The sequence below is a fragment of the Sus scrofa genome, chromosome 1, assembly GCF_000003025.6.
Source record: "Sus scrofa isolate TJ Tabasco breed Duroc chromosome 1, Sscrofa11.1, whole genome shotgun sequence".
Taxonomy (NCBI): Eukaryota; Metazoa; Chordata; class Mammalia; order Artiodactyla; family Suidae; genus Sus; species Sus scrofa.
In genome coordinates this window covers 222,777,950-222,804,238 of record NC_010443.5, presented here as the reverse complement: position 1 = coordinate 222,804,238, position 26,289 = coordinate 222,777,950, and the positions used below count along the sequence as shown (strand labels likewise).

At 44.9% G+C, this 26,289-nt stretch overlaps 1 protein-coding gene across 5 annotated transcripts in view; it reads left to right on the top strand.

The window, feature by feature from the left end:
* Positions 1 to 26,289, top strand: part of APBA1 (amyloid beta precursor protein binding family A member 1) — a 231,493-nt gene that overhangs the window by 185,762 nt on the left and 19,442 nt on the right. For 3 of the 5 annotated variants that reach the window (XM_021064677.1, XM_021064688.1, XM_021064683.1), the window contains 6 exons: positions 3,121 to 3,216; positions 7,752 to 7,791; positions 11,525 to 11,670; positions 21,636 to 21,668; positions 22,708 to 22,794; positions 23,553 to 23,738. In XM_021064677.1, the coding sequence (XP_020920336.1) occupies positions 3,121 to 3,216; positions 7,752 to 7,791; positions 11,525 to 11,670; positions 21,636 to 21,668; positions 22,708 to 22,794; positions 23,553 to 23,738 (588 nt within the window). The remainder of the gene's footprint in view (positions 1 to 3,120; positions 3,217 to 7,751; positions 7,792 to 11,524; positions 11,671 to 21,635; positions 21,669 to 22,707; positions 22,795 to 23,552; positions 23,739 to 26,289) is intronic. The other 2 variants (XM_021064697.1, XM_021064701.1) reach the window with 1 other exon arrangement.

Genomic DNA, 26,289 nt, shown 5'->3' with positions numbered 1-26,289 from the left:
AAAAGCAGCTGCTCTATGTTCCCCAGGGACTAGACCTTTAAAATCATTGTGACAGAGATTAGTTGGGGGGAAATAGACATAAATAGCTAAGGAAGCACTTCAAATTTGAAAAACTGGGGAAATTTAAAGACATTAAATTCTCATGAAGACTTGACTACCTTAATTTCGACGAAGCAAGACAAAGAGCTTACTCAGCAAGTACCCACCAACTCTCTTGGGTGCTGATGAAAAATCCTGTGTGTTCTCTCTCAAGGCATGCAGGGCACCTTTCTTGCCTCCAGGACCGTGGGGCTTGGATACTTTATGTCTGATGTTACCCTGGTGCTTGTCCTCTTGGCTAAACTGCAGAGCAGCTGATGTCTGCCTGTGAGTGGTGAAGAGGCTTGCTGGTCCTCACCCCTTGCCCAGAATCAGGTATATACAGGCCCCTGGGAAACAAATCCAGGCTTCACAGCAATGGGCCGGGACGCTATAATGTCTTTGTGAATAATACCGCATTTCAGTACATCATCCTTGAGTTCATTTGGTGTTGCCTGTAATTTAGGCTTTTTTGGAAAAGACTAATTTTTGTGTGATTTCACACGGTCCCCCTTGCTGAGGTCCCTCTTGTCTATGAGCGTGCCCCTTCCCCTCCTTAGCACCATCATTTCATGGAGCATTCTCTGTTCCCATGCAGAGGTATTTTACTGACGTCTCTGCCTCTGCTTCCCCGTGGGGCTCAGTCTCAAGAGGTGAGAAGCAGATTCAAGCTACTTGTGGTATGATTTTGTTTTCTTGGCCCAGGATGGGCCTCTCTTCACTCACATTCCCATGCTTTCTCAGAGACTAGATCTTGCCTGGGTTCAGTTTTATGCCTGCTATCAAGCATCGCCAACAAACTGTGAAGCAGTGTGTTCTTGCTCTCAGGGGACCTTGGCTACAGAATTCTTCAGCATCCCTGCGGCTCGCCCAAAGATTCTCTTTATCCAGCCTTTGCTGATTTTAGGAGCATGCTGAAATGTCTGGGACTTGGCCGGGGAGGGTTTGCAGCCCCTTCATTAATCCCATCCCTGTGCTCGGGTTCTTTATTTGGTCATTCAGTCAACAGGGATTTACAGTCACTGGCCTGGAGCTTCATACCCACTAGTGTGGGGCCTGCTCCAGGGACCCAAGCCTATCACCGGGGGCAGTAACATACCTGACCATGCTTTCCAAACCTTTTCTAAGCTTGATTTTTTTTTAATGATTTTTATTTTTTTACATTACAGCTGATTTACAGTGTTCTGTCAGTTTTTTACTGTATAACAAGGTAACCCAGTCACATTTACATACATACTTTTTTTCCTCCCGTCATCCTGCTTCATCATAAGTGATTAGATAGAGTTCCCAATGCTACACAGAAGGATCTCATTGCTTATCCATTCCAAAGGCAGTAATTTGCATCTCTTAACCCCAAATGCCCAGTCCATCCCACTCCCCCCTCCGCCACCGCCCCCTTAGCAACCAAAAGTCTGTTCTCCAAGTCCATGTTTTTTTTTCTGTGGAAAGGTTCATTTGTGGCATATATTAGATTCCAGATATAAGTGATATCATATGGTATTTATCTTTCTCTTTCTGACTTACTTCACTTAGTATGAGAGTCTGGTTCCATCCGTGTTGCTGCAGATGGCATTATTTTGCTCTTTTTTATGGCTGAGTAGTACTCTATTGTGTATATATACCACATTTTCTTTCTTTTTTTTTTTGTCTTTTTGCCATTTCTTGGGCCGCTCCTGCGGCGTATGGAGGTTCCCAGGCTAGGGGTCGAATTGGAGCTGTAGCTGCCAGCCTACGCCAGAGCCACAGCAAAGCAGGATCCGAGCCGCGTCTGTGGCCTACACCACAGCTCATGGCAACGCCGGAACCTTGACCCACTGAGCAAGGGCACGGATCGAACCCGCAACCTCATGGTTCCTAGTCTATATACCACATTTTCTTAATTCATTCATCTGTCGATGGACATGTAGGTTGTTTCCATGTCTTGGCTATTGTGAATAGTGCTGCTATGAACATAAAGGTGTATGTATCTTTTTCAATGAAAGTTTTGTCCAGATACATGCCCAGGAGTGGGATTACCAGATCATATGTTTTCTAAGGTACCTCCATACTTTTATCCACAGCAGTTGTACCAATTTACATTCCCACCAACAGTGTAGGAGGGTCCCCTTTTCTCCACACCCTCTCCAGCATTTGTTATTTGTGGAGGGTTTTTTTGGTTTTTTTTGTTTTTTCTTTAAGGGCCCCACCCACAGCATATGAAAATTGCCAGGCTAGGGGTTGAATCAGAGCTGTAGCTGCCAGCCTATACCACAGCCACAGCAATGTGGGATCAGACCCAGATCTGGGACCTAGACCACAGCTCGCAGCAACACCAGATCCTTAACCCACTGAATGAGGCCAGGGATCGAACTACATCCGATTCATGGATGCTCGTCAGGTTTGTTACTCCTGAGCCATGATGGAAACTCCTCTAAGTTTGATTTTTAAACATATCATTTAACAAAGAATTGTTTAACTCTTCTAAGAGCAGCCAAGGTCATGTTGTTTGGATGCTGAAATACCTGTGTTTTCAGTGGCATGTGGATGAAATCAGACAAAATATATGCAGTCTGAACTGACTAGGAAAATACAGGTGGTGTGGTCCTAGCTCTTTAAAAATGCATGTTTTAATTTTTCCTTTCCTACTCAGGTAATCTCAGGCAGGTGATTTTTAGTACCCAAAGTCTTTGTGTCCTTCAACACGGAAAATGTTTTAAAAACACAAATGTTTGAGTATCACTTTTAGCTTAATTTATCTAGGACTTTAAGTTTGATATTCAACCTTTGCTGTGTTTAAACAGTTGGCCTAAGGTGGTGGGTCGGGGCGGGGAGGCAGAACTGTAAGGGCTCCTTGGAAAGCATAGCAGGCATTTAAAGAAAGCCTGACAAGTCCAAGCCTTTTCTGTCCAGTTGGCAGTTCGTCTCCAAGGAAGTTTTCTCACGGCTGAAATGTTCCTCCAATTGTGTGCAGCGTTCTCCTCTCTCCACAGGTCCCCCAAGGCTGGGCAGTTCACCCAGTACCTCAGCTTCTCACTGTGTTTTCCTTTGCCATCTGTGTTCTAGTCTCCATCTCCTGGCAGTTCCTCACCCCTGGGTGCAGAGTCTTCAAGCACATCCCTTCATCCCAGTGACCCCTCGGAAGCCTCCACAAATAAAGAGGTAGGATACCATTTTGTTACAAAGCCATCGGCCCGTTATGTTTTACTCTGATTCTGGTTTATGCTTTCTCCAGCCTCCCACAGAGCTGCTGACCCACATTCCCCTGGGGAGAAAAAGTCTCATCTCTCCCATGTGAGGTTCGGTGATGAAAGCCGTGCCATCCAGTTTGATAGCCACTAGCCAGAGGTGTCTAGTTTAACTCATAAATAAAATGAAGAAGTCACTTCCTCAGGCACGCTGGTCACATTCCAAGTGCTCAGTAGCCACACGTGACGAGTAGCTCTTGTATTGGAAGCTGAGATTACACAGCATTTCCATGATGGCAGAAATTTCAAAACTGTGTCTAGAACACTATAAAGCAGCTATAATGGAAAAAAATAAAAATCATTAAAGGGGGGGGAACTGTGTCTAGCAGCATCCTTCTTTATGAGCCTTGATGCTGTGGCATTAGAGTTGCTCTGCGGTTTGCGAAAGGGGCTGGCTTCTTAAATACTCACTTATTTCAGGCCCAAGTGAAAGATCTTTCATGACAACAAGGTGACCACCTGTCCTGGCTTACCCGGGGTGGTTCCAGTTCACATCTGGTGTCTAGGCAGTGCCTCTGGTAACCACCCTTTCTCACGGTCTGAAGCAGTGCTGTCCAGGAGAACTTTCTGTGATGTTGGGAATGTCCCACGTCTGTACCATCCTGTGTGGTGGTCACGAGCCACATGTGCCTGGAAAGCCTTGAAAGCCGTGATTAGAGACACTGAGGAACTGAATCTCTTGCCTTTTATTCCATTTCATTAACTTAAGTAGCTACCTGTGGCTCAGGGCTGCTGGATAGTGCAGCCTGAATGTGTCCCTTTGGATAGCAAATCATGTGGTCACTCTACTGATGGAGGCCATTACTGAGCTCCAGCAGAGAATATTTAAGAGAGAAGATGCTACTTGCCCCTGCTAAGGTTTCTGGGGCTAGAAAAGGGCAGGTGTTTTTCCCTGATGGGGAGCCATTGCCACCTCTGGCACCTCTTGTCCTTTTATACCTGCCTCCCACCTACTTATGAATGAGCATCAGCTGAATACTGGCCTGCTGCATAATCTCTTTGTGGGCTCAGCGTGCTCCAAATAAAGATGCTGCCTGATCAGCACTGGGGATATGCGTTAAAGAGGTAAACCACGGGATGAATGGTTGTCTCATTTTCCCTCCTTTTGTTAATAACCTTCTGTTAAATTCAATGGACGAAAGCCACCTCCATTTTAACCTGAGTGGCAGATCACTTCTAAAGGGGTCCTTAGTTAAAATGTACCCTTAAAATATCATCAAACACACATACATTTACCATTAAATATTCATGCAGGGGAGAAGTATTTTCTAATCTATTCCTATTAAACCAAGCAAACATAAGGAGGCATTCTCTAAAACGACACAGCATTAGATTTTAAATTTGAAATAGACTCCATCCTTCTCTGGTTTTGCTCCTCAGGCCACAGGAGCAGGAGTAATGAGGTTACAGCTTTTCCTGGCCCTGCATCCCACCACCTCACCTTCTACATTATTCATAGCACACAGATCAGCGAGAACAAATGGCAAGAAGAGAAACCTCAGTTGATAGTAACAGGAATGAGAGTTAGCGTTTCTTGAGCATTTTTGGTGCTCGGGCACTAGGCCAGGCCAGTCACATAGTATCTCATTTAATTCTGAGAATAATTCTGAGAGATGGAAATTATTGTCCTCATTTGTTAGTGGAGGAAGCTGAGAGGTTGAGTCACATACCTGAGGTCCCAGATCTCACCAGTAGTTGGGCCGGCTTTTGAATCCAAAGCTCCTGAGACCCCCCAGGCTCTTAATACCAGAATCTGCTACCCCTGGGATGACAAAGACTTGCAGGTAACACGCTATATGGACAAGGTAGCTTTATGTCATTATTCCAAGGGTCAGGCCCCTAGCCTCTGCACACGGTTGTGTGACCTCCTGGAACATCCCAAAGATTTGGTCTTTAGCTTCTTAAATGTGGCTTTATTAATTCTTGAGTGTTAAGGATCAGCTAATGTTTGTCTCTGTCCACATGTGAGAAAACAAAGGGCTAATCAGACATCTGAATACTCAGCATTTGATTATTCATCAGATAAAATAAGCAAAGCAAATTTGTCAGTTTCTCAGTTCCTACAGGACTTGGCACATGTTTATGCATATCTTTAGAAATAATGATGAAAATCTTCTTTATGTGCCATAATTAAAGATTCTTTCATTTCAGAAAATTCCTTTTTAAAAAAAGTTTACTACCTCAGAGACTAAAGAAAGCCAGTCATGAGCTCATGAATAGAGAATGAGTGAAAGTACCCAATGCCCTCCATTGTGACTCTAAATAAAACAGCAGCTTTGAGAGCTATAGACTAAAGCAGTTCTTTTGTAGCTTCTGCTAAAATCTGGACATTGTCCTTGAGATGAGCATTCAGGAAAGTATTCTAATACCCCCCAAAAATATGAATTGGCCTCTTGGTTGTACCTGGAGTCTAAACCATTTTGATTAAATAAAGTAAAACCTCATTGCCCCTAGATCTGGGGGGCAAGGTCAGGGAAATGACTGGGGAGTAATAATCTAAACGTCTTTGGCCTTTATGAAGAAGCTGGCTTTCATCTGCATACCATGAAGTTTCAATTTTTTTTTTCTTTAAACCAACAGAATTTAAGCCAACGGGCAGTCCACTGGACATGACTTTTCACTTGGGTAAATGGAAAGTAAAATCAATGTGATATTAAATAAAAATAAACAAAGGGAAATATTGAAGAAAAAATTAAAAAATAAAATCAATGTAAAGCACCATTGAAATGGGAGTTCACTTTCCTCCTGTGTACATAATTGTGGCTTTCACGAGGTGTGCATTTTTCCATAAATGCATCAGCAGCCAGTAACCTTTCACTCCCAGTGAACTTCTGTCCTTAGTTTCTTTAAAGGTCATCCTTAATGAAACCAGAAACCCACCCTCTTTGGTATGAGGAACCGTTTCGTCCCCGTGAGCACATCAACAGCAGGTTTACTGAGGTTGCCCTGCATGGTGTATTGTGTGATTACCGTTGAATTCTTGTCATTGTCCTGGATGAAGTTTGGAGTCTTAAAATTAGGTTTCTTTCCCTTCAGGTTTTCACATAACAATTAACATTGCTATCTTTGAAAATGCTGTACAGATATTAACTAATTAACCATCCTGTAGCCATTCCCATATTCCAAGTGAAGAGCATTGGATCAAGTGTTGTGATACGGAGTTGTTTCCCATGGTAACACAGCCATCATCCAGGGCCCTTCACTCTTCCAGCCCACCAGGCACCCCAAAATACACCATCATCTCAAACCATCCTATTGAGTACCTGTGTTGCACTGGATAGTCTTGTTCTGAAATGATCACCTAACACCTAGTAAATTTTTAGCAGCAAAAATCCTTAGGCTTTCTTAGGATAACCCTTGGCCTTGAAAACCCTAATTCTGCTCACTTTAGGGACTCTTGTCTTTTACATTAGCTCTCTATTCTCTTACAATGTTCATATCACCTTGCCCCAGACATTTTTAGCTACAAATTCTATCACTGATTAAAGCATGAATGAATTACTTACTCTTTTTTTGGGGGGGGGGCTGCATCTGTGGCATAAAGTTCCCAGGCCAGGGATCAAATCTGTGCCACAGCTTTAATCAGACCTAAAGCAGTGATGACACAAGATCCTTAACCTGCCGGGCCACAAGGGAACTCCTGAATTGCCTACTCTTATTCCACCTAGTTATCACTAGGATATTTGCTTGTAAAAAGAACCAGGTGCTGAGTATTGCTCTTCTGAGAACTAGCATTGAAATTGCAATTAGTCAGGTTTTATAAGGTTTTCTAGCTGATTATATCCACTTCCAAGGATGCTGTTAGGAGACTCACCTTTGCTACGAGGTGTTACTTAAAAAAGTCCAGGGTTTTTAAATTGCTTCTTTGTTTATTGTGTTCTTAGTTTAAGGCAACACACAATAATGACTTATGTAAGGATGTTTTTAAACTAAAATAAATCAGTAAGAGATGAAAGGAAGAGATAAAAAAAACTCTAGCAACCATTTTTTTTAGCACAGTGAGAGATCAGTGCAGCAAAGACCTAGAGTAAAATAATGAGTTCCAAGAGAATTTTTAATTTTAACATATAATCATTTCAATGGTGCTTTTACTGATCAGCAATTTCTCACTTAGACACACAGATTCTTAAAAATACAAATTGAGCCCTTTTTATTGTTATTTCTGCTCATAAATTTTTGTCTGTGGGTTCTTTTTTAATACATCTCTCTCAGATTGTGGACTCTAAGATTTCCCAGTTATCTAAAATATGAATGGATAGTTTTGTGCTCTGGGTAACCTTTAATAATAAATGCATATGTTTATCCACACTTCGTATAGCAAAAATTGTTGACAACTGGTTAATATCTGCTATTGGTGATAAATTTATTGTTCGTGCTGCATGGATGGTTGTGTTAATGCATTTTTCATCATGCTTTGCCCTTTTTGAAACCTCTTTGTCTTAATTACAGTCAAGAAAAAGCTTGGCTTCATTCCCAACCTACGTTGAAGGTAAGAGATGAAAAAGAAATCTTGGAACACTGAGTCATTCATGAATCTTTTAGTGTTTTGGGTATTTGAAGCACTGGGCCATGAGATGCTAGTGGGGAAGAAAGGCCACAAAGTCGCTGATTCTCAGTCTTAGAATCTTTGATTCAAAGTACAATAGCTGTGAGTCCCACAAAGGCCCTCCTCTCTGCCTTTGCTGATTCTGTCCAGGGGACTCTGAGACTGGGGTGAGGCTGGGGGCTTTGCCCAGACTAGAACTGGCCATATTGTATCCAAAATCCAAGTCTCTTTACCTCTAGTCCAGTAAGCATGTTGCATCCATCAAGGACCAACTCAAATGAGAATGAAATTAAACTAAAGGAGAAATGTTGACCTTCTTCATTAAAACCCAGAAACAAACCAAAAAAAAGAGAAACTTTCCCAATAATGTCTCTTTCTTGGATGAGCTAGTAATGGTGAAGTTTATCCAGTCCTCAGCCTCTGCCAGGTCCTATTCTAAGCACTTTCTGTGTAATAACTAATTGAACCCTCCCATTGATCTTGTGACGAGAGTTCTGTCATGATCCCCATGTTAAACATGAGAGAACTAAGGCCTGGAAAGGGGTCAGCAGCCTTCCCAAGATCCCACAGTTAGAGAAGCGGAGACGAGCCACACACCAGCGTTCTGACTCCACAGTTCTCCATGTGATGGATATTCTCTGCAGGGATGCCGCACATGGCTGTGTAGCTTATTCACTGCTCAAGGTCACCCATCGGCAGGCTTGGTGGGGCCAAAACTCAGTCCAAGCTGGGCACCCCAGCTCGAGGTCAGGCCACATAGGGAGTGTGGCAGGTGAATTTGGGGCAGAGTAAATGGTCATTTCCTTGAAGGAGGATTTTCTGAGGGCCAGAGGATGCCTCAACATTGTTTTGAGGCTGCATCTGGGCTCTGGATCCTGTGTGTGAACAGTTGGAATGAATTAACTTGGATACATAAACCTGCCTGAACCCTTGGGCCTGAAGCCCAGGACACACTCATAGGTTTGGTTGTAACTGAGGTTTCTTTCTTGAGTAACCTGGAAATTTTTTGCACCATTTTTGTAAAGCTCCCAAACTCCACAACAGCACCTTGGGGAGTTTTCAGAAGTTTGGAAATCATTCTTCATTATCCATTCCTCCAGACTTTGAAATTTTCAAGCTGAGCATTAACATGAGTGTGAAGATGTAAAGCGTGTGCTTGTTTCCCACAGAACAACACAAAGGCATCACTGCCGTTATTTGGTTTAGGACTCTTACAACTTTAATGTTTTTTGGCTTTTTAGGGCCACACCCCCGGCATATGCAGGTTCCCAGGCTAGGGGTCAAATCGGAGCTGTTGCTGCCAGCCACAGCCACAGCCACAGCAACACGGGATCCAAGCAGCATCTTCAACCTACACCACAACTCACAGCAACATCGGATCCTTAACCCACTGAGCGAGGCCAGGGATCGAACCCACAACCTCATGGTTCCTAGTCTGATTTGTTTACACTGTACCATGACAGAAACTCCAACTTTAATTTTTTTTAACTTTAAAAAAGAATACACTAAAACAAAAAATACACTAGCACTGAGCCTAAAATGAACTTATGAACTTGGGGCTATTTATTTATTTATTTTTGTGATTTTAGTACAGTGGCGTTTGATTGTAGTTTCCCTGGAGGATAATTGATGTGAGATCATATCTCAAATTTATATCTGTTTAGGTCCAATATTTCTTTCTCTCAGCTGCTTAACATTTATATAGTCATTTAAATGTTATTTGTGTTACTCTTTAACTTAGCTGCATATCAGTATTTATTATGGTTGAAGAGGGATGTTTCACAATAAAGAGCTAAATCCATTGATAAGTATATGATGTTGGAAGTCCCATAGAGAAAATATCTCAATTTTTATTTTTTCTTTTTCTTTTTTTGGGGGTAGGCACCCCCGTGGCACATAGAAGTTCCTGGGCTGGGTATTGAACCCGAGTTACCTGAGCTGCTGCAGTGACAACACAGATCCTTAACCCACTTCACCACAAGGGAACTCCTCTTTTTGTTTTTCTTTTAACATTCATTAAATGTTCCACAAAATGAATGGAAGCTTTTTTAAAGTTGCTATGCCAGACGAGACCTGTTTTCTATAATACCTGCTTGGTAGACATGATGTTTATGTGACATTGTAAATCTGTCACTGGAATTTATTGTGACAGACTGATAATCTTTTTACTTTTTTTATGAGCCCTAGTATGGGTCCAAACTTGTTCCTATATTATTTTAGACAGGGCTTCCCTGCTATACAGCTAAAGTTGTGCATTGTAAATAACCTGAATACCCCACACATCTTAGGTTTTAGGGTAGGAAGCCTGAGGCTGTTGAGAAGCATGTAAATGACTGGTAAGTATGTGGTGCAGGCAGGTTTGGCTGTGTACCACTCAGTGATTGTCCAGAAGTTTTTCTCAGATTGAGGAGCAGAAAAATAACAGGTTTCCTTGTTTAATCACTACACAGATGCTTTGTGAAGGCCTTTCCTAAAATGTTGTTAATTTCTTTTTTTTTTTCCACCACCATCACCTTGGATTTAGGAAAATGAATAGCTTATTTTAAGTCTGTACCCTGATAAGTAGCTTATCATGGGAAGCAGCTGTTGAAGCTCAAGATGAGCTTGATGTGTAAGGATAAAAATAAAAGCCATTTCAGATTGGATCTCCAAGAGGAAAAAGCAAATTGTTTCCATTTCTAGTTTTCTAATTTAAAACGCTGAGGTTTTAACAGTGGGTTAAAAAGTATATTTTAGTCTTTCCAAATTTGGCATGCAAGCCAAAGAAAACACATGTTTTCATTGCAGAATTAAAATGCCTTTCTTAGTGCTTCTGTTGTAAAGTTATATATTAGTCCCAAACATGTTAATTTCCAGTGGGGTTTACAGGTGTTTATGGTAAGAATCAGATGTCCCGAAATTAAATATTTAAAACTAAGGCTTGATTTGTAAGGCTGGTGAATGAGAACAGAAAATTCCAGTTGTCCCTGGAATTGATGGGTATGCAGACCCCCGGCTGGACCATAATAGCCTGTAAGTCAGCAGGGTTGGCAGCATGAGACCACGGCTCGGGGGTAATGTTATCTCTCTTGCAGACTTCAGGTCACAGGCCACTTTGGGAATCCAAACATTCTCCCACAAATACTTACTTTTCCAATTTATAAAATTTTTTCTCCATTATGGATAAAGTGGAAGGGGTGACATGAAGAAGTGGCAAGCAAAGGAACTGATGTTGAGTGAGGTTTTCAAATAAGACAGCCTTCTGCTCACCTAACCATTTGTCCAGCGAACATTTATTTCATACCCACCGGGTGACAGACACAGACCAGACACACGAGAGCCTGAGATGAATGTGACACACTCTTTGTCCCCAGAGAGCTCACAGTCTAACAGGAAAAACAACATCCTTTGTCACTGAATGTTGTATTTCATGTTTTTAAAATATTTACATTGTTTATCATAATCGGTAGACTGGGCGAAGTAAATTCCTTTAAGAAGAGATTGTTCTTTCTCTTTGAAAATGAGGGCTGGGTACAGGTAGACCAGAGAGAGATGGTTTTCACTAGCTGGTAGACGCACATGCTCAGGGGTCTCTGGAGCTGGCCCACCTGTGCTGGTGGGGAGCAGCAGGGGAAACTGGGTGCCACTGGGGGTAGGGCAGTGGCCTCGCTCACCACTGCGGTTCTCTGTGTTACAGTTCCCGGACCCTGTGACCCCGAGGACTTGATCGATGGAATCATTTTTGCCGCCAATTACCTTGGCTCCACCCAGCTGCTCTCAGACAAAACTCCCTCCAAAAATGTGCGCATGATGCAGGCCCAGGAAGCAGTCAGCAGGATTAAGGTGAGGGGGTGCTGTGTGTCCCGAGGGGGGAGGATAGGGGGCAGAGGCAGACATCTGAGCCCTGCATAGTGGTCACCTCATGCCTCTTGTATCTAGTGCCGAGTTTAGAGGAGAGTAGACTGAGATGGCATGGCAGGCAGTGCTTACATACACACCTGCTAACAGTTCTAAGTGGAAAAAAAGATTTCCAAAATACGCTGGAGTCCTGATGTAGAAATCCTATATAATTTGGTTGTTTTTAAGGGCCAGTCTTAAGGAAAAACTGCATATGATCATAAGCTTTGAAAAGTTGAGATGAGGAAGGACAACATTTTAAGTATTATATTTCCAACATGAGAGCGGTATCACTGTGTTTGCACTGACAGCTGGAGATCAGTGGCTTAAAATACATGATTCAAACGAGGTCTCATTGCTTTTGAACCAGCTGATCCTGTTCAGGCTAGGCTGAACTGGCTTGCTTCAGGTAACATGAACCATTTGATCAAATCTACCTTGGTTAGTCTGAACCAAGTCAGTGCAGAGCTAACCCAGTTCAAACCAGTCATCACCTGTTTGAATCAGTTTTATCAAGATTTAAAGGGAGCAAGCCTGTTTGATCCCTGGAGAGCCACTTGTGTCTAGTTTAAATCATTCACAACTAGTTGGAACCAGCCAAAACTAGTTTGATCCCATGGAAACACAGACCTCTAGAAACTCCACCAAGATGCCAGGACCACCTAGAATCATGGACAAGCCAAGGATGACAGAGACCCTTATGATGCCATCATGTCATTCAAGTGCCATTAAGTGCCACCAGCTCCTAGAACCCCTGAGTCTGTTTTCACCTAGAGTCACAAGCATCGCATCACCATTGAAACCAGAGCCAGGTATTTCGGGCAAGTTGGCATAGGTTAGGACTTGACAGAATTGGTGCAATCCCGTTTCCATTGGTCCCTCCTCAAGGGACCCTTCCCTTTTTCATGTGTCCTTTCTCACACATCCCCTAGTTCCATCCCGGGCTTTGTCTGGCCATGTGGAATGAGAAGCATGAGCAGCTGGCTGTAGCTGAGAGTCCTTACTCTCCCCATCAAGGGAAGAGTATTTCCTGGGCACTTACAGGTTCAAGGCTATGCAGGGTCTTGATAAAGAGGCAGAATAGTGATTTATAAAGCAAGACCCTTACCCTCCAGCTCAGCATCACAAATGAGCAGTGAATCAAGCCAGTGAATATGCAGGGGGTGTTCGAGGAGGAAAGAGGGGTGTGGGGTCCTAAGGGCCACAGGAGTGTGGGGAGACCTTGAGAGGCAAGATGCTGTCTGAAAGCCCAGGGGAGGGGAGCGCAGCAGCCATGGAAGTCACTCAGAGCGTGGGTATTGCTTCTGGTTCTCCTGAATTGGCTGATTCCCATCTTATTCACATGTCCAGGCTCTTCAATGCCCTAAATATTGAACACGGTCATTGATGCCCAATTATGATGCCCTTGAGTACCCCCTCTGATGCCCAGTAATTCTGTAGCTTCCCAGGATGCTATGTGAATGTCCCCAGGTTCTCTCTCATTGCTTCTTCCTCAAGCTGCTATCTGTCCCTCCTGCTGCTGGGACCTCCAGGAGTCACTTGGCTGCTCTTACCACCTCTCTGTGCTTAGAGGAGACATGGCTCTTCTGAGCTCAGTGTTGGGCCCTTCCCTTCACTTCCAATCACACTGCAACAGTAAGCCCACACTGCACCTTTTGATAATATCACTGACGGTTTAGGAATTAGAATGTATAAACCAGAGAGTAACTTACAACTACGTCAAGGGTGGTGATTGTCACAATAGCAATAGGCCAGACCCAATGCCAACATTGCTGACAGGGGCTACCAGTTTCTTCCATGTAACGGGGACCCACTCCATCACTTCGTCGGAGATGCACAAACCCCGTCTGTGCCTCAGACCCTACTTCCACAAAGCCCGCTTCTGTAGTTTTCACGTCGTCTTCTAAAATTAGTCTCTCCCAGGGTGATTGACAGTGGGGAGGTCCCACCCCTTATCCCCAGAAATGCACCTCACCCTGTGACTCCCAGCAAGACAACTAACTCCCTGACAGTGTGTCAAGCGGACCTTCCTCCCCCTCTGGGTCTTTCAGACTCAATCATGCTGCTGGTAGAACATCAGGTTTCTGTTGAGCTGTGCATCCAAGCTTGGCCTGATGCCTTTTCACTGTCTCCCTTATCATAAAGGGTTGACATTAATACCCACAGATGTCTCCAATCTCCTCCGTCTTCATTTAGGATCTCGACATTCAAACCAAAAACGTACAGACCTCTTCACAAGAACAAGCTGCTTTTCAGGCACTGACCTGCCTTATTTCATACAGAGCAGAGAACTTTCAAACCAGTCTTTAGGGACATAGTTCTGGCTCCTCGTGTCCCACAGTTACCAGACAACATGTGATGATTTTGTTGTATTAATATTTGGTAAGTAGACCCCCAGGGTGCCGAGTGGCGAGCAAAACACCACAAGAGAAGTGAAGATAGAGAAGTTGTTAACTCAGAGGAAGTACATGCACACTTAGAGGGACATGTGGGAAGGTCAGGCAGGACCTGGCCCTGTGCCCACATTGGGTTCCGTGGGTGGAACGCTTTGAGGGTCCCAGGCTAAAGCCAGATTAGTCGATTGAAACCAAAATGGGGCTTTTCCGAGCTCTCCAGGGGTCTGATTTGGGGGCAGGGGAAACATGGGGAAGGCCCTGGGAGGCAGGGGGAGACGTTATCACAAGGGCCGATGCAGGGGTCCTCTGAGAAGCTTACATTTTCTGGTTGCTCTCCACGGCACTTGCTTGTATGAAGGAGCTAATGTCAGTTTCAGGCCCACGCAGGCTTCTTGGCCAAACACAATGGGTGCTGAGGTAGCAGCACCGGGGAGTAACTTAGCTGAGCTCTCTCGACCCAGCACTTAGTTCTCAGGTTACTGGTACCACTCGTTCCCACAGCATCCGTGAGAGGGTGGGGACCCAGCATGGTTCTCTGACAGATGGGGACGGCCTCCAAAAGAGGTGTTTGGAAATGGGTAATGGGTGTTTTTGGTTGTCACTCTAGTGTCACGGGGTCTGGGACATGGTTACGGGCACTGGTGGCCAGGGCCAGAGATACCTGACACCCTGTAATGTTCAGGACGGAGCCTCGTGACAAAGACTTACCTCGTCCAGAATGCTAGAGCCCCCCTGCTCCCTGTCAAGTCACACTGCCAGGGCCTGCTAAGGCGAATCCTCCAGAACAATAGTCGGCCCCCAAGAGTATTGAAGACCTCCAGGACCAAAAGCTACGTGTAGCTTTGAGATGTTTGTCCTTGGTTCTGTCTGTTGGCCTCCTGCCAAATAGCCCTGGACTCCTACAGCTGGAGTCTGTCTTTCTGCTGCCCTGTGACACATAACGTGTACTTGGTGACCTTGGTGGGGAGCAGGCACAGGTACATCGTCTGAATGGAGAGCAGCAGTGGGGAAGAGCCAGCATCCCAGGACCTCCTCCAGTGCCACGACTCACCAAATGTTCTGTGCTTTATACCTTCCAATTTCCACAGTGGTTTCTGGGCGCCCTTTTCCCTTCTTGAAAGTCCAGCTCCCTGAGGAGAAACCCAAAAGGTTTCAAAGGATTGGTTGGTATCCAGAAGTGCCACGAGTCGTTGGAACAAAAAATTAGATGGCTTTGTCAATCAGAATGGGCAAGACAGAGGCTCTCTGATTATAAATCCACTTGAGACCTGCCTAGAGCAGAGTAAGCATCTGGAAAACATATATTTATTTTTACAGCAAATTGCTCTGGTGTGAGGAGTTCATTATAGAGTGGTAAAATTAAATGGTGGCATTTCATTTATAAGTATCATTTTGCAGTCTGCTTCTGTGCATCTGAAGGAACTGTTGCCTATCATTAAATATTTTCTGCCTCGTGTTCCTTTTACAGCCGTCTAAATGCCTGTCAGATTGTTTGCCTTTATACCCAGCCTGACGCTCTTTCCAATTGTGAGTGGAGAGGGCTGCGCTCAGAACCCAGGGTTTATTTCCACGCCCCCTAGAAAGTGACTGTGTCAGGATGGTGCCCATGGACTTCATCGTTTGCCCAGGGAACCCAGGAGCCAAGAGCATTTGTCCAGACCACTCGGGTGGTCTCACAGGGAGCACGTACGGTGGTGCCCCAGGTGCTTGCGTCTCTGAGGGAGGTGGTGCCACACTCTCTTCCTAAAGAGAGGCTGACCTTTCAGGAATGAGTTACTCTAGGCCACTTTGAGAAATGCAGAGCAGAATGAGGCTACAGATTTTTATATCCACATCCACCCAGGAAGAAAGGCGGGGAAATAAGCTCCATGGATTTATGTGGAAATCCATTTAGTAATGTAATAGCCTCACCACACTCTGATGAGTAATTCCTGACCTGCTGCTCTCACCTACACAGACAGAAGAGTTTCCTCCTTTGTTTTGCGGGTTCCTTTTTCCCTCCCTCCCCGTAGGGACCCACCTTGCCCCTCTCTTTCCTCTGCCTGCATCGCTTGTTTGTGCATGTGAGTGAGACCTGCCTCACCAGGCGAGAGTCTCTCTGTGGCCATGTGTTTGTGGTGCTTTTTCTGTGAGCTAGCCCTGAGCCTGATGCTTGGGTCTCCATTGCAAAGCAGGCTTTCATTACTGGTCTGTCTGTCAATTACGTGGTGTCTGTCACTCACTTAGCACCGACTGTGGACTGGAATTGAATAGTGATTTTGGATTTATCCTTGGAGTTTGAAGGATTAAGATTTTCTTAACAAAGAATTTATAGGCTAACTTGCCAGAGTGGGAAATTGAGAAATGAGAATTGGAAGGTGTGATTCGGCTAGATATGAATTTGGCTCAAAAAGCAAACTGTCCCTGTGCAGGATCCTGTGATAGCCATCTTAGGAGATAAAAATCAACCAAGACCCAGCCCTTGACCTTGAGAAACACGCAGTCTAAAGAGGAAGCCAAGAGGAGTGTTAGGTAACAATGATACAAGTCAGGCTGAGGAATCTGAAATTAAAAAACTTTTCCATCTACCAGAAGGTAAGAAATAAGGTGCATCTGAATGCAGTAGAAGAGTTAGAGGACACCTATCATTTTTTTCAAGCTTTTTTTTTTTCCATCTTTACACCCTCCCTAATGTATCCTTTCTGCCTTTTTCGTTGATCATTTTTGAGATGTAGTAATATCCTTCCAGGAAGCCCCCTATATTATTTAGAAATGCATTAGAGCCGTGGTCCTCATCAAAGTGGGGGTCCTCGGCCAGCAGCAGCAGCTCCCAGGAACTTGTTAGAAATGCAGATTCTCAGGCTCCATCCTGGTCGGAAACTTGGGTGGTGGAGCCCAGGAATCTGTTTTCATAAGCCCTCCGAGACTGTGATATACGCTACCTGCACTTCAGGACCTACTACAGGAGAGAAGGGCAGAGCATCTAGCAGTAAGGAGCCTCCGTTCTCTAGCTGTGCTCTGCACATTTCAGTCAAGCCAAGCACTGCTCACGATGGGGTTCCACATAAGCTCAAGAAACGCTTTAGAGTGCTTGCTTCAGCAGCACATATACTAAAATTGGAATGATGCAGAGAGGATTAGCGTGGCCCTGAGCAAGGATGACACACAAATTCATGAAGCGTTCCATATTTTTGGAACCATGAGGTTGTGGGTTTGATCCCTGGCCTCACTCAGTGGGTTAAAGATCTGGAATGCTGTGAGCTGTGGTGTAGGTCACAGACGTGGTTCGGATCCTGTGTTGCTGTGGCTGTGGTGTAGGCCGGCAGCTGTAACTCTGATTCTACCCCTAGCCTGGGACCCTCCGTATGCTGTGAGGTGGCCCTAAGAAGCAAAAACAAAACCAAAAAAAAGGAAACGCTTTAGAACTGGTCTTTTTTGGATATTTGCCACATGTGTTTTCCTATTAAAGGCTCTGAGAAGTCCTGTACTAAGGAGATTTAATTCCCTTTGTTTAACCAGAAGCATCCACAATTACTTGAAGGCAGCATGCATTATCACTGTGGTGATACTGAGAGTCTGGTTGCTAGGATTCATTTAAACAAGTTTTCAGAAAACCTTCCGGAGAGAGCTTTGCCCTACCAGCTGTCAGTATCTAAAGTGCCCTAGGCAGGACACCCCCTCCCCCACCCTCAGTGTGGAAATCATGCCTTCACCCTTCTAGAGAACCAGACTCAAGCCAGTGCAGCTCGCTTTCCTGCCTTTCTCTGACTGCATCGCCATGTTTCGCTCCACCCTCATTCCCACTTCATTCTCTGCTCCTCACCTGGAAGGCAAGGTGAACTGCCACACACTGCCAGAGTCGTAGAAATTTCTTCGTGTCCACGCAGAGTGTAGTGTGTTTGTCTCATTTTCTTTCTGCATTTGTGAAGCTCACGAATGGTGTTCTGATATTTTTTTGGTTCAAGATTTTTGTAAGGAGTCTTCTTTATCAAATTTTCTTATATATGTCTTTACTAGCCTTCCCCTAAAGATCCTATTTTTCCTTTCTTTTATGAAAAGATGTTCTTTAAGTGTTAAAAATTAGGATTTAATTGTAAACTGAAAATTTTTATCAGTATAGTTCTGTCTAAGCCATCTGATCTGCCATCTGACTTGAAGAAGTCTGTGGTTGCTAAAGAGGATATTGACACTTCGTAGATCTCTCACACACATTATCTCATTTCTTCCTCCACAAGGAGGGGTTGGGGAATCCTGTGAGGTAGGTATTATTAACCCCGTTTTGCAGACAGACTGAGAAGTTTATAGATGAGAAACTTGTCCAAATGGCACAATAGCAATTGGAACATACAGCGAGGCTTCCAAGCTTTGAATATCTCTTCTGACCCTTAATAGCTGTGTGACCTTGGGCAAGTTAATTAGCCTCTCTGTGCCTCAGTTTCCTCTTCTGAAAGATGAGAGTAATGTAGTGCCTACCTCACAGGATTGTTGTAAGCTTTTCCATTGATACATGTGAAATGCTTAGAGGGATACTGGCATATACCAAGTGCTCAGTAAATGTCAACTGGAGAGAGAAAAGCTAGAAGAGTCAGGAAGATCCCCAGCATGGGTCTTAAGAGCAGCAGGTACTCAACACACATTGTGGATCGAGTGATGAGATGGATAGTGCTGCAGATTATGTCCTTTGCCCCACAGCCTGCTGGGTGGTAAGCCATAATCAATCTCAATGAAACATGAGGATTTAAATGGATGTTGTCACTGCTTGCTTCAAGATGCATGCTGGCCTTAAGGTTCTCTCAGACCTTTTCTCTGATGCTCCAGTCTCTCATTCTGGCCCCAGCCCCATCATCATTTCCAGTGTGAGGTCTAAATGTGTAATTCTCACTTGTTTCAGGGCACTTGAGTATCATAAGTGATTTAAAGGTGGTATTACTCTAAGCACATAAAATATTTTTAGCTTCAAAGAAATTGTCTCAATGCCTTTCATGAAATTTGGTTTGACTTTTGGATCCCCTTCCTCATCACCCATCCCAATAAAAAACAGAATTTGGGCGTTCCATTGGTGGCAGACTTACTTTCCTTTGAAAAACGCCTTTTCAGATCACTCTTCCCTAGAGTGAGGAATTTTGACCAATGGCTGTTAGGTTTAGGTATCAAAAATAATAGAAACTCATAAAATCCCACCATATCATTTCAGGGGAGGTAGTAGAAGACAAACAATTGTTAGCACTTTCACAGCTGTCCTCTATTTGGGGATTATAACCAATGCAGATCAGAACGTCCCCCGTCAGGACTCTCAGATTCCATCCAGGAATCTCTGTGACATAACATCAGGACAGGGCCACTTTTTAGATGTGGAAATATGTCCACTGTCGTGTGCAGCCGTTAGGATAACTTGTGTGCAGCTTGGAGTTGCTGCCTTCAGACTTTTCCAGAGCAGACTGTTCACCACGAACTCGTGACCACCAGTACGAGCTGTGGGGTAGCTGTGTGGGAGTGGGCCTGCCCTACTTCCCTGGATGCACCTAGGTTAGCTAGATGGCGTTTGGTTGGCTGATCGTCCAGTTTCTCCACCGTGAGGTAGTACTGACAACCATTTAGTCATTAATGCAACAGTGATGTGCTGCTGAGGGTGAGAGCTTTTCCTACCAGGTGAGTACCAAGGACGTGAGGGAGCAGTTTTTACTGCACCCTCACCACCCAGTCGCCAAGCAGTGCCTGTGATTTGGCCACCGACTCACCGCAAGCAGGATCTGTGTATATACAGCAGGCCTTGCCAAAGCCAAGAGATTGCATCCTGACATAGGCAAATTCTGATCATCTAACATCATAATCATATAAAAGCAAACACAAAGAGAGTGCTTATTAATAACACTTAGCACTGTCCTGAGAACATTGTGTATACAGTTGGCCCTTGAACAACACTGGTCTACTTATGCATGGGTTTTTTTTAAATTTTTTTTCTTATTTTTTACTTTTTAGGGCCACACCCCCGGCACATGGAAGTTCCTGGGCTAGGGGTTGAATTGGAGCTACAGCTACTGGCCTACACCGCAGCCACAGCAACATGGGATCCGAGCTGCGTCTACGACCTACACCACCTCTCAACGACGGTGTTGGATCCCCAACCCACTGAGCAGGCCTGCATCCTTATGGATCCTGGTTGGGTTTGTTAACCATTCAGCCACAAAGAGAACTCTCGGGACTTTTTAATAGTAGAGTAGATACAGTGCTGTGTGGTTCAGGATTGATTGAATCTGTGATTTGGTTGAAGCCAAGGGTATAGAACTGTGGATACAGAGGAACCGAATTATGTCTTCAGAGGCCCAACCAATTACAAGTTGTATGTTGATTTTCAACAATGCAGTGGTTCCTGCCCTAACACCCCCTCCCTACCGCATCGTTTAAGGACTGACTGTGTTCCTTTTAGCTTCAAAACAGATACTCTCTTTACCATCATTTTTACAGTTAAGGAAACTGAAGCATGGAGATATTAAGTGGCTTGCTCCAAGCCACACGACTAGTAGGTAGCAGAGCCAGAATTCAGTTTTAGACAGTCTATCCTCAGCTATGCTATCTTGAACAAATATTAAATCCATTTCCAGTTAGGTATATAGTCTCTATTGGTACACAAATTTAAGGTGAGAAATACTACAATAGATAAAGAGGGAGAACAATTCAGAAATCAATAACAAAACGATAGCTAGAAAATCTTCAAATATATTAAGAACAAAATTCTGGAGTTCCTATCGTGGCTCAGTAGTTAACAAATCCTACTAGGAACTATGAGGTTGTGAGTTCAATGCCTGGCCTCGCTCAGTGGGTTAAGGATCCGACGTTGCTGTGAGCTGTGGTGTAGGTTGCAGACGCAGCTTAGATCCCGCATGACTGTGGTGGAGGCCAGCAGCTACAGCTCCAATTAGACCCCTGGCCTGGGAACCTCCATATGCCATGGGTGCGGCCCTGAAAAAGACAAAAAGACCAAAAAAACCCCACACACACAATTCTGAATAAAGTTCAAAGAAGAAATCACAGTGTAAATTAGAAAGTGTTTTGAATGAAATGATAATTAAATTACAACATTTAGATTGCAGCTAAAGTGGAGATTAGAAGGAAGTTCATAGTGTTACATAAATATATCAGAAAAAAATAGAAAATGTGTAATTTAAGTTTTCATCTTAAGAAACTAGAAAAAAATCAGCAAATTAAACCCAAAGAAAATATAATTAAAGATATAAGCTGCAATCAGTGAAATAGAAGACAGGCACACAGTAAAGGAAATCCACAGAGCCAAGAGTTGGTTCTTGTAAAACATCAGTTGCAGTTGACACATGTCCTTTCTCTTACAGCCGCGCCACCTACTAAATTCTGATTTAGGAGATCAGTTAGAGAGTGGGATTTTTTTAAAGCCAGTCCTCCTCCCACAGAAATGCTTATATCACTGTGGATATTAGTTTGTCAATTCCCTTTTCAACTTTGAGTCTCTGCAGATTTCTTTTCTAACTGTTCTCCTGTCTCTGTTTGTTCCATGCTAAGCAGATGGCCCAGAAATTAGCCAAAAGCAGGAAGAAGGTGCAGTACAAACAACTTCATCAGCTTGGTGTTATGCCTGTTTTGTTTTGTTTCGTTATTTTCATTTGTTTATGTTTTGCCTTTTTTCCTTATTTCGTGTTTTTGTTTTCTGCATCCAGCAAGTTTTTGTTCAGATTTCTTTTTGAACCGCCCCATAAGCCAACGTTTCTCAAAACTCAGTTGCCCAAAGTGGCTGTTTTCTGTTGCTCATTAGTCATTTCACTTCAGAGGAACGACAGGGAGCAGATTGGGGATGCTAAACAAACCCTACAATAGTGCTGAAATTCCCACCATTCAGGAGCATTCACGTGGCAGGGACTTGGGTCTGCTCAATTCTCGTCATGTTTGATTTGTGGATTTGTCAGATTGCTGGATGCAAAAAAGAAAACTCGCTAATAACGACATGCGTGCGGAGTTAAGCCCTAAATGAACCAGACCGATGCGCTTTTTTGGTCGTGGAGCTTCTAGGTGCCTGCGAGCTACCCGTGGGACATTGAGACTTTGGGGTTCTTTCTTAACAGGGTAGCTTGGGTTTGGGGGGGGTACTGCTTCTGTGTTGCTTGGGTGGTGTGGGAACACAAAGACCCTCTTACCAGAACCGCCTCCCATTGCCTTGTTTGCACCTGCTGTAAACATTGCCTCCCATCACTTGAGCAGGAGCAAGCTCTGACTTCTCCAGGGTCCTGGGCTGTGAGTCAATCGCCCTTATTCCTTCTGTTGTTGGGCTCCAAAACCTTTACAGAAAGTGCCATTCTCAGTCACTGTTCAGAGTCAGATCTCCTGCAGTGTGTTACTGCTTCCATTGGGTGGGGGGAGCAAAGGGGAGTCTGCATTTCTCCCTGTAACCTGGAGATGCTCACTCCCGTCCCCGTGTCCATCCTCTGTGTGGTCCCTTCAGCCTTGGCAGTCTAATTCTGGAGTCTGCATCGCTGTTCTGGTGACTGTGTCTCAACGCCTCTGTGTGTGAGCTAACTCTGCTCCCGTGCACCTGGGTCACAGTCAGGTACTGAGCTTTCCCTCGGTGCATTTTCCTTCTCAGGCTCCTGAAGGTGAATCTCAGCCAATGACCGAGGTGGATCTCTTCATTTCCACGCAGAGAATCAAAGTGTTGAACGCCGACACGCAGGTATTAGCTGGCGCCAACCTTCCCTGGGAGTGAAGCTTAGCATAGCGACTAGAAGACTGTGCCCTTGTCTGTAGAGCAGCTGTCCCTAGAGGCTGCCTTCCACGAGCTATAAGGTGGTGTCTGCAGTGCCTGCTGCTGGGGTGGGGGCTGGAGAGAGACTTGGTGTAGGGAGCCTTGGGGCTGTTAAAGATCAAAGAGAAAAATAAACCATGGATATTGTTTGCTAATAATTCTCTTGAGTTTTCATCAGAAGATTTGTGAACTTGAACAGATTAGCCTTTTAAAAATTTTTGTTTAAACTCACATATATGCAGGAGTTCCCTGGCAGCCTAGCAGTTAAGGATTCAGCTACTGTCACTGCTGTGGCTCAGGTTCAGACCCTGTCTCGGGAACTTCCACATGCCATGGGTACAGCCAAAAAATAAAAAAAGATAAAATCACACATACACACAAAATATAACCATCACGTGCAAGTTTCTTATTTTTTAACTTCCCCACCAGAGACTCTCTTGGTTGTAAGATGATTGAAATTTCTTTTCATGTACCACAGACCACTCCCTGCTCTGAGTTATCATGAGCCAAGAGACTTGCTCCCAGGCCTGGGTGGGTGCACATGAATCTGTCAACAGGGCCTTTTCAGTGAGCCCCGGGGGCCCCCCTGCGTGTGAACCATGTTTGGCTGGGCTGTAGGGTGGCAGGCGCTCATGGGTCATTAGATGCTGTGCTGGACTTACTATCCTCTCCCTTCTGTCCTGCAGGAGACGATGATGGACCACCCTCTGAGGACCATTTCCTACATCGCAGACATTGGGAACATCGTTGTGCTGATGGCCCGTAGGCGGATGCCGCGCTCCAACTCCCAGGAGAATGTGGAAGCCTCTCACCCGTCCCAGGATGGAAAAAGGCAGTACAAGATGATCTGCCACGTCTTTGAGTCTGAGGACGTAAGGGCGGCCTTCCCCTCTTCTCCCTCCATGTCATATGGGCTGTTCTGGGTAGGAAGTTTCCCTCTGGTTCTCCGAACGTTAATCAGACGTGAGGCAAGTAATGATTTAGTACTTACTACATGTCCAAGCACTATTCTAGCCTAGTATATGAGGCTGAATAAAATAGACAAAAGTACTCATCAGGAAGGTGATAGAGTGGTAGAAAGTAAATAGACCTAATATAAAATTAAGTAACAAAATTTGATAAGGAAAAATTAAACTAGGTCAAGGGATAGAGGGTCAGGGGCTATTTCAAGTAGAGTGATGTACACAGTCCTTTCTGAGGTGACATTTGCGCAGAGGCCTCAACAGAATTGAGGAAAGAGCAGGTGCAAAGACCCTGAGGTAGGGGCCTGGGGATGTCCTTTGAGGAAAGGCAAGGAGGCAAGCCACTCAGAGGAGAGAAGAGTGGCAAGAACTCACTCAGACCCATAGGGGCCCAAACAGGTCTTACCTGGTCACTAGGGTCTTTGAGGAGGACAGTTCTTGGATGTGCAGGACCGTCCTTTCCTAATAGGAAAGTTAGGATCCCTGCCCCTTCGCACCAGGTGGCAAGAGCACCACTCACTCACTCCTAGTCCTTAGGAAAACCAGCTGCTCTTCCAGTCATAAAACTAGTGGTTTCAGATGCCCATCTCTCCAGGTGATAAAAATCAGCAGAGAAAATTAGTTTACAACAGAGGTGGGGCCCATTCTTCTATTCAGCCTTCTTCCCCAGTTGTCAATGGAACTGTTGGCCAGGCCACCAGGCTTCAAGCTGCATTAGCACCCATGCTTCTCCCAAAGCCTCACAGGCTTTGACGACTCCCCCCGGGCCAGAGCCACAGTTCCACCATAGTCTTGAACTACAGAGCATCCCTCAAGAGGGCCGTATCAGTGCCATTGACTGGGCTCATTTTTCCTCCTGCCACAGTGTAATAAGCTCTGTTTCTCGTATTGAGCGGAGAGCCCTTATCTACTTAAAGAAAATTGCCTTTGGTAGCCTTGGTTCCTTAAAAGGGGTCATTTTTCTCTGGGAGAGTGTTCATTGAGCGGCAGTAAATGGCCTTCTTCCGAAAAGTTAAGAGTCAGAGGCGAGCTGCTTTTCTCCAGGGAACCAGAGCGGTCACGGCTGTAGCCACGAAGAGGAGACCCAACCACTGTACCACCCTTTCCTCTTCCAGTTCTCTAGAAAGTGGCCCCAGGGACAGGGGCGCTGAGCAGGCAGAGAGCTTGCTGCGCCTGTTCTGGCCATTTTCCCTGCTCTTCCTCTAAAGCTGCAGCCAAACTCATAAACTGAGAGTGAACGAGTTTAGAAGGTTCTCGGAAAGTTCCAAAGGGGTTGTGTTTAGAGTCTGGTTTCACATGTCCTGGAGGCCCGGGGAAAGGGGGAGCTAGCTCTTCTCACCAGGCAGGAGGGTCCCGGTATGACCTTCTGCCACCCCCACCCCCCCGTCTTGGTGCTCCTAAGGAGGGCTTTCTTTTTCCTCTGGGCTCCTTTGGGTCCATAGGGGCAAGTGATGAAGGGGAAGGATGAGGAGGCAAGAGTGGATCTGGGAATTTTATTACTTTGCTTCCAAAGCCCAAGACAGAGGAGGGTGTGGGCTCCAGGCCTGGGAGAGCCGATGTGAATCCTGCTTCCATGTAGCTGTTGGGCGGCTGCTGAGCTGCTGTAGAAGGCACTGCTGTGTGACTCCGGTGGACGTGGCATAGACACCAGTAGCCTGTGCATTCGCCAGGTGCATCTGCTCATGATGGCCAGGAGGCCCACTGGCCGTGGTCTCAGACACACATTTCAGAATGTCCGCATGTGCTTCTGATCCCCACAGCAGTGCCTTGGCAGGAAGTGGAGGGGGGAGGTGGTCCTTAATGTGACTTGTGGCATGTGAAGTCACCAGATTCTCAAAGTGAAAAAAGTTAAGCATTTCTTTCCCAGCCACAGGATACCACTGTTAGTTAGCTGCTTTTAGCAAACATTAGCAAAGGGAGGGAAAGGAGGAGTGGAGGTGAGAGCTGTGTGTGTGTTTAAAACATTGCCCTAGAGCTTTTTCTTATTTTGTGGGTTTTCTACTCCCTAGAATTTTATAGAGAGGAGGTGGGCTCTGGAATCGGGCTGCCAGGATTCCCAGTCCCCACCCCACCCCTCCCACCCCAACTGAAGCTCTCAACTTCCTTTTCCCAGTCTGTCCGATAGGAACAAATAAAACAGACCCACGGTGGCAAAGTCTGAGAGCTCTGACAAACAAAAGGAATTTTTGTACTCAATTAGCTGATAAACCTACTCTGAGCTGCCATGAGACACTTTATAGGATTTATCCAGCTTACCATGACTCTTACACATTTAGCTGCAGGAATGTTACTGGTGATCATTTATAAGGGACTTCTCCAGGCTCTAATGGGGCTTTTATCCAATATATGATATATGCATCCTGTTCTTTCTCAAATTTAAATATTTCTGAATTCTGAAATGCTGCCTTCAAAGCTTAGGATGATAGCTTGTGGCCCAGTCCTACTTACATCATAGACTTGA